We start from the raw sequence: 8212 nt of genomic DNA, 5'->3' as shown, positions 1-8212 counted from the left end.
CCCGTTCATTGGGTGGGAACTAGGGATCCTTCCTTTTGAGGAAAGGACTTTCACTTCACTGGACTGGGCTCAGAAGATTCTCGTGTTCTCTGTTGGATTTTGAACGGAAAGTTGTATTTAATTACGTCGTCAGTCTAGTGCATTAGGGACCGGAAACCAAATCCCGATGGGTCGAAAACTCCTGAAATTTTTTCAGAGGTGATCCGTCCCAGATATATCGAGCCCCATTATGAGTCTGCTCGAATCCACGATGGGTTTGAGAAAAGTCCTAGAGAGGAAAGAGTAAAATTCCCTTATGAGCATTACTGATTCCCATACTTTAATTCACTTTATAAACGGTAACATTTTACAAATTTTAAATATTTATTATACAACTTTTAATTCAAAACTAAATAAATTTTACGCATTTAAAATTTTTAAAGGAAAATTGGGAAATTCTTTAATTTTTCCCATTTCTTTTTCGCATTAGATTTTGTTACGATTTGGCTTTATGAATTTTTTAAATTTGTAATTTTTATTGGAATTGATTTGATAAACCGGTGTTTTCGGTTTTTGTTTGTTTCTGCATTTTCTACTGGAATCGCATATTCCATTATCATTTCCCTCCATTAAAGATCCAATTAAGCGATCCAAGATGTCTTCTTCGCTGCTTGATACTTCTCCATCACTTACTATCCTCTCCTTATCAGATTCATAATCGTCTGATTCTTCATTAATAATATTTTCTTCGTCGACATCTGTTCTTTCTTCAGTGTACTCTGAATTGTCGTGAAATTTCTTCGTTTTGTCCATTTTATCAGACCCTTTGTTAAAATTGCTTTTGGAAACGACCTTCCTTCTGTCCACATTCTTCTTCACCTCTTTATTATTCTTGGCAACTTTCAGCACGTTCTTCACAGGCTGCAGAAAAATATGCAAAACTTACTTCGATGCATCTAATGTATACCAATCTAAATAATAATTTACGGGGCAAAAAACAAAGTTAACCCGTATATGTGTTTTAAAATATATCTCAGTTAACTGTCTTTGGGCCACCATTTATAAAATTTATCTTAAAAAGTAGGAAATGCAAATTATAAATTTATACTTTGATTTCTTTTTCTAGGTTTTATTTATTTATTTTATAATAATAATTATTGTTTAAAAATAACTTTTATGTTATTAATATAATAAATAAAATTGAGCGTGGCTCCATCTATTAAGAGATTTTGTTATAAAAAAACTTTTTATATTTTTATAAGTTTTTTTTTTGTATATCCTGTCTACTTGGACCTTGTTTATTAATAGGACTTATTATACTGATATAGTTTCCGATTAGCAAATAGAGAAGAACAGTCAAAAGTCAAGATAGATTATATTTATTTTCACATGAACATTCAAATGTAAGACATTTGAATGCTCAGTTGAATGGTACATGAATTCGTTATCTATATAAAATGGGGTCAAAGTGACAATGTCCGTATTCTTTGAACCCGCCTAATAGAATTTAGGGGTCAAATAAAAACAGCATTGCGTGCACCTAACAGAAAATAAACGCAAAAAACAAAGCAATATCACAATCAACTACCAGTGTTCAGAGGTTTTATCCACATCCCCACTGGTGGTCATTGCCATCGATTGCTTTGTTATCGTCTCTTCGTGTCGGTAAGGGCAAGGATCAGCTCTGTGTGCAGGCCAGTACAAGGACTGCCTTTCCCATGACCGGCAGGCTACGAGAGTAGTGTCTCTCGTGACCGGCGGGTGCAAAGATTCTCCTTTCGTGGCGGCCGTCACGTACAAGAATCGCCTTTTCTGTGTCTAACAAGTGCAAGGATTACTTCTTTCTCTTCGACTCCGCATCAATTCTATCGCGATACGACAAAATCGCTCGATGTCCTTTAATTATAATCGAATGGCAAACAGCGTAATTCCGAGGGAAGGGATGAGTTTTATTAAAAATTGTAAATGCTAATAAAGAATAACATCTTCATCCAATACGACCCCTCTCGAGATATGATACACGACTCCTATCTATCTCCCTACTCCTTTGACCTTTCACTAACAAAATTTAATAACGTCAATGCCCCTTATACGCAAGCTACCATGCCAAATTTTGTTTCTTAATTTTTACTCCATNGGGCAGTTTATTCTCTGTTGTATTCTCAAGTAAACAATACATACAAGTACAGTACAGTATTTTCTGAGGAAACACTCGTACTTATTTTTTTAACCCCATTCCCGATAACCCGGCATTTTCACAAACTCGGCCATCCTTCGGTCCACATTAGGCCGAGTTTGCGAGGTTCTACTGTATAGCCTATGTCCACCCTGAGGTTCCATTTTAAATATTGGTGAAAGAATTTTTGAAATCGGATGAGTAGTTTCGGAGATTACCTGCTGCAACGAAACTTACATACAAACATTACCTCTTTATAATATTAGTATACATAATAATATAATATTAACCTTTTCTAATATGCAAATTCTTCTAAGAATATGTCTTACGATGCCAATAAGTAATGTTAGCGGTGGAAGATGTTTCTCTACATCGAAAAGAGTTAAAAATTATTTGAGAAATTCGATAAAAGAAGATAAATTATCTGTTCTATCGATACTAAATATGGAATCCGAGTTAGCATAGAAATTAGATTACGATTCTTTGAATAATATTTCTGCCGAATCTATTACAAAATTTTTAAAGGGGCCCGTAAATATTATTTTGCCTAGGATCTGCGAAGGTCCCGAGAGTCGAAAATATTTGACTGATTATAATTAGACATCAACATGAAAATAATAATTAATCATTTATCCATAGGAAAATTTTCTACTATTAGTTTTTAATCGTGTTAAAGTAATTACTATAATTACCTGCAGTTTTTTCAAATTTAAACGCGTGTGCCAGAAAGTGGCAGGTGGCTTGTTATCCACTACAGACTTTGCTGCAAAGAAAACGCGAAATTTAATTATAAAATCCCTCTGGCAAGATAAAAAACTAAACCAAAATTATATTATACGAAATTTAGAATTTGTTATAATTAAAATATTTAACTATTAAATATAATTAATGTTAATCAACCGTTTCTTATCCTCTCTCATATGAAAAGTTTTGAATTTTGCTTAATGACTGTGTTGTGGAACAAAATATTAAACAGGATTAATGCAACAAGCAAATCCTTGCAAGAAATAACTGGTAATTTAAATGTAGCTTGCACTTTATATAAAAGTCTTATAGGATTTGTTCAGGAATTAAGAAACGATTTTGATTCTATTGAAGAACAAGCTAAAGAATTATGTGGCAATTTTAAAAGATAACCACATAGAAAAGAATTTCCAAGAAATGTTATATTTTATTATAAACTAGTAGACCACGCTACACGTTGTTGTGGCTCAAAATGTATCTATTATAAACGTATAACACTTCCCCTGTGAGGGGGGGGGAAATTTTACGAAAAATTTCTTTTTAGTGTACATTCTCTTGACGTATCCTATTAAAACGCAATCAAAAACGCAAAAACCCGCATCTAAAATAGTATAAATAGAAGCAGAGTTCTTTACGGTAAGCTTTAATCCTAACCATCTCCCTTCAGTGGGGGGGAATTTCGACACGTATATTATATAAAAACACGTGTGTATTCGAATGCAGCGTTGTGTCAAATTTTGAAAGGANAAACCAAAATTATATTATACGAAATTTAGAATTTGTTATAATTAAAATATTTAATAGTTAAATATAATTAATGTTAATCAACCGTTTCTTATCCTCTCCAAATGCTCCTCGTGCTGCTTAATTTGGTACCTTCGTTGAAGATAGAGGGAACTGGTCGGTTTGGCAGGGAAATATGTATAATTCATCCTTCGAACGTAAAGAGTAAATAAGAAAAGCGCCTATTTACGCTGAAACGATTCTTCGAAATAAAATTTAAATTCGAATAATTCGAATTTCCTAAATATCCTCGAGACCAGTTTTCTCAAAGCTGTTTGTTTAGAGCATTTATAATTTTGTACATAATTATCTGCCTTCTGGCATTAAGATGATCCCTTTCTTTTCATATCCATCATGGGAGTATTCAGCCCCACAACGGGAACGACTGTGTAACGAGGGAAGGGTCCAACATATACAGGTCATCAAACTTCATAAATATTTTTGAGGATCCGGTTAGTATTTGAAGTCCAGATCCTTTTAAAAGAAGGTTCTTCACTAACATCCAGTTATTTAGCATTTTTTATTTAAAATCGATGCTTTTCGGGAGGTCTTTTTAGGGGATACTGGTCCTATTTAGGCGTTAAAGACGTGGAGAAAACCTGGAAACCTCCACGTGGCCAGCCCGTCCGAGAGAGGCGCGAACTTTCAGTGTTCAGGGTACGAAGACCGCTTGGCCACTGGTGGGCTTCGACAGGGGTAGGACTTAAAACAAGTTAAAAGTGGAGGTGCTGCTGAAATTCGTGTTTTATGCAGACTTATTATGTATTTGCTAAATTTTTTTTTCATTTCTAATGTATTTCGAAGGAGGCCGGTTGGTCGAGCGGTCAAGGTGGCAGCCTACTACTCTGGTGTACCCATGTTTGAATCCGGACGGGTCGAAAAACCGGGGAATGGACCGTTCGAATATGTCGGGCACCGTCCCTCACCGCCGGCCGCCCCATGTGGGCCTGGCCGAATTCATAATGGGCTTAGAGACAACGAACGAAAGAAGATAGAACACGCTTCGGTATGATTTAAAAATAGACTACACCAAGAAATTTCCCCATTAAAACACTTCAAGAGACTTTACATTCATAAAATTTATTGAATTTATATTAAAAATAGATACAGCAGAAATATTTAAGATAAACTGTGAGTAAAAACGTTGCATGTTTTGTTTATTTAATCTTATGCATACTCTAATCTTCGTTATCACCAACGAATCTATAATCGACTCGGAAATCTTTAGTCCAAGGCTTAGAAATCAACCATTTTCTTACGTTTCTTATTTGCTTTTTCATCTTTGAATCGTCTTTCAGAAATTCAATTAGTAAACGAATATTTTCCGCTTTCATTTTTGGTAATGTGTTCACACGATTCGATAAAACCTTCCGAATCTATCGATAAAGTACATAAAATATTATCAAAAACATGAAAGTAAGAACATAGAAATGGAAAAAAAAATTAAAAAATGCCATAAGAACAACGCTTTCCTTACACTTTTTTAATTAAAATACTACAATACTTAAATAATTTAAAAAGAGGGTTCTCATCCTTCATTCTCACTGATATACCCCATTGCGGGTCAGCCCTCCTGTACTGAATAAACACCCATTACAAGATGGCTAACCGCAATGGAATCGACCAGTATAAACGAGGGAAAACATTGACATATTTTAAAATTACACTGTTTATATATATTCGTAATGAATATTGTGGTTATATTAGATTATATTAACGTTAAAAATGTATATATATATTCTTTGAATTTTCATTGTTCTTACCTCTAAATACTTAATTGGATTTTTAGGAATTTCATATATGCTCTTTACTAATAAATGAAATATTGCTTCACTGTAATTAAAACTAAAAGAAATTAATAAAATAATATAAAAATTAAATACACTATAACCTGTCTAAAACGGAACGTCTACTAAACGGAAAATAAAGCTCTAAATGGAATAATTCTTTTATATATAATGCTATTATAAATTGTAAATCTGGACTTAACCTGTATAAAACGGAAGGTTATCAAAAACAGAAAATTCTCTAGCGCTCCGTTTTAGACAGGTTTTACTTTATTAACTTACTTTTTACTAAATTCTTCAAAATAATTATCTAAGAAAGATATAAATTCTTTCCAATTTTTTCTGTTACGCAAAATATTTTTGATATTATCCAAAAATTCGTTTGCGTTTTCCTCCTCCAAGAGATTTTTTAGTATGCTGTAAAAATATACATCCTTTTTTAAGTTAATTTATATACTTTATATACAGATTTATGGACTCTTTAAAATATTCTAAAATGACTTCGTTTTAAAAACAATACCTTTGAATTTCGCTATTGTCGTTGCTACATCTCAATACATCCACATTGTTCATTATTCTTATTTCTGAATGGAAATTTTCCGTTTTTCTTGTAGAAATATTGAAACACAGAAGGGTCGAACGAAGCGTATCTCTATAATTTATACAAAAAGTAATTATTTATCAAGATATGGCTGACTGGAGGCTTGGTTTCTGACAAATTGCTTAGTAATTATTCAGCCTAGTGATGCCAACCTAGAGGTTCCCCCCTAAATTTCAGCAGAATGAGGGAAATTTAGGGAGAAATTTAGTGAGAAAAGTCTGTCCTTATTGGTTTTCAGATTGGCAACACTCATTTAACCATTTAATCCGATAAAGAATTATGCTGTTCGTTTCGTGTTTGAAATAACTATCGGATTAGTTGTATTTATTATAATTGCAAATTAATTTATAAACCAGAATTATTTATTAGATATTTATTTATTCCTAAATTCATACTTTACGAAATCATCCGACATTTTATAATTTAGAATCGCTTCCCGAATGCAAAATCCTTTTCCAATGGAGCAAAGAGCTTCGAAGTTGTACGAACATACNATGGACAGTTTCATATTCTATATATCAAGTGGACAATAAACAGATTGACAATACTCGAAGCTGACTGCTTGACGAAATTACTAATATAGAAACGGCAGTTAACATCCGAAAAAGAAACATGTGTACAGTTCAACATCAAGAAAAGATACAAGGTGAGATAGATAAACTTCTAGTAGATTTACATTACCTAAGACCCATAAGAAAGATGAAAATGTAAGACCAATAGTAGACTTTAAATTTGCTGTATTATATAATTTGGAAAAATTCTTGAAACAAAAGCTCAAAGATTACGAAAATTCGAAATATTCTATCAAAAACACAGATGATATCAAACGAGTAAAAGTAGAAAATACGTCAAAAATAGCCAGTCTAGATGTGACAGATATGTATCCATCAATAAAATGGGATCTAATAGAGAACCAACTTAAGAAAATAAATGTAGAACCTGAAATATATGTGAATTCCAACAATTCTATAAAGAGTAATTATTTTGAAATAGAAGGAAAATATTATACACAAGAAGATGGAATTTGTATGGGGTCGATCATTGGACCAAAACTCGCAGAAATTATAATGATTGATATAGACGAAAGAATCAGAAATATACCTCGTATAAAATATTATAAGAGCAGGTAAATGAAGGAAAATTAAAGGAAAAATAAAATTGAAGGAAAATTAAATTGAAGGAAAATATTATACACAAGAAGATGGAATTTGCATGGGGTCGATCATTGGACCAAAACTCGCAGAAATTATAATGATTGATATAGACGAAAGAATCAGAAATATACCTGGTATAAAATATTATAAAAGATATGTCGATGATGTTTTAATTATATACAACAAAATACACAAATTAAAATTAAAGAAATAGAAGAAATAATATAGAGACAAAAATACAATTTACAACCGAAAAAGAAAATAATATTGACAACAGTATACGGTACCTAGATGTCGTAATCACAAGGAAAGAAAATAAGCTAGATTTTGAGCCTTATAAGAAACCGTGTTCAATTGAAACTACAATAAGATATGACTCTAATATACCTATGTATATCAAAAAGAATGTTTTTCATATGGAGTATACAAAAATACAAAATAGAACCAGTAACGATTAAACTCAGTATTCCATGATCACCGTGTACTAAACGATTGCAACATAGATAAATCTAACATACAGATTCTGCATAAAGAGAAGAAAAGATATAACAGAAAATTTAAAGAGAGTGTTGAGATTATTAAAAATAAAAATAACAATTGTATAAATAAAAACTTAAGCATTAAAATTAGTGAGAACTGGATAAAAATATTATAATTAAGTTGGTGACTATTGGATATAATTATGACGATAATCGCCAAAGTTTAAAGTTCATGTATAAATAAATGATTGTAAAAATCTGGAAATAATATAAGTTAATATTAATATAATAATTCCTGTTTGTACACAACTTTCCATTGTATACTGAAATAGTTTCAAAAATCAGCTCACTTATATATGTAAATTAGTAGACCAAATAGTGTCGTTGAGATAACTGTATGCGAGACTTGTTTTACGAAAAGCTACAACTGATAACGTGTGAATTTGATGTCGTATATAAACTACAGGTAAAACAAATACTAATAATTGGTTTGTACACAACAATTTAAT

The 8212-nt window shown here is 31.9% G+C and overlaps 2 protein-coding genes across 3 annotated transcripts; both read right to left on the bottom strand.

Annotated features, from left to right (window-relative positions):
• Positions 1 to 465: 465 nt before the first annotated feature.
• LOC111617664 lies at positions 466 to 3935 on the bottom strand. Its single transcript, XM_023358942.1, has 3 exons — positions 3729 to 3935; positions 2848 to 2918; positions 466 to 900 (listed from the first exon to the last, which is right to left on the bottom strand). The coding sequence occupies exons 1-3, from the start codon at positions 3829 to 3831 to the stop codon at positions 466 to 468; spliced, it is 609 nt and encodes a 202-aa protein (XP_023214710.1). The 5' UTR covers positions 3832 to 3935.
• Positions 3936 to 4835: 900 nt separating this feature from the next.
• LOC111617655 lies at positions 4836 to 6557 on the bottom strand. 2 transcript variants are annotated; one of them, XM_023358929.1, is made up of 5 exons: positions 6466 to 6557; positions 5990 to 6121; positions 5752 to 5886; positions 5446 to 5527; positions 4836 to 5058 (listed from the first exon to the last, which is right to left on the bottom strand). In XM_023358929.1, exons 1-5 carry the CDS (start codon positions 6483 to 6485, stop codon positions 4861 to 4863), a joined length of 567 nt encoding a protein of 188 aa, XP_023214697.1. In that variant the 5' UTR covers positions 6486 to 6557; the 3' UTR covers positions 4836 to 4860. The 2 variants fall into 2 exon arrangements, with proteins under 2 accessions (XP_023214697.1, XP_023214698.1); XM_023358930.1 differs by having other exon boundaries at positions 5446 to 5515.
• Positions 6558 to 8212: the final 1655 nt, after the last annotated feature.

This window comes from Centruroides sculpturatus, unplaced genomic scaffold (assembly GCF_000671375.1).
Source record: "Centruroides sculpturatus isolate CEXI.00-Female unplaced genomic scaffold, Cexi_2.0 scaffold1406, whole genome shotgun sequence".
In the NCBI taxonomy this organism is placed as follows: Eukaryota; Metazoa; Arthropoda; class Arachnida; order Scorpiones; family Buthidae; genus Centruroides; species Centruroides sculpturatus.
Note: the sequence above shows the minus strand (reverse complement) of the source record. Positions and strands in the feature narration are given on the sequence as shown.

Bases quoted from the DNA above. Each gene is read 5' to 3' on its own strand.
- LOC111617664 (XM_023358942.1), bottom strand. From the start codon at position 3,831: ATGAATTATACATATTTCCCTGCCAAACCGACCAGTTCCCTCTATCTT. The intron at 2,919-3,728 runs GTTGATTAACAT...TTTTCTTTGCAG, and splicing joins TTTGGAGAGGATAAGAAACG to CAAAGTCTGTAGTGGATAAC. The intron at 901-2,847 runs GTAATTATAGTA...ATTTTTCTGCAG, and splicing joins TAAATTTGAAAAAACTGCAG to CCTGTGAAGAACGTGCTGAA.
- LOC111617655 (XM_023358929.1), bottom strand. From the start codon at position 6,485: ATGTCGGATGATTTCGTAAA. The intron at 6,122-6,465 runs GTATGAATTTAG...TATAAATTATAG, and splicing joins ATGTCGGATGATTTCGTAAA to AGATACGCTTCGTTCGACCC. The intron at 5,528-5,751 runs GTAAGTTAATAA...AATTTCTTTTAG, and splicing joins TTTGAAGAATTTAGTAAAAA to TTTTAATTACAGTGAAGCAA.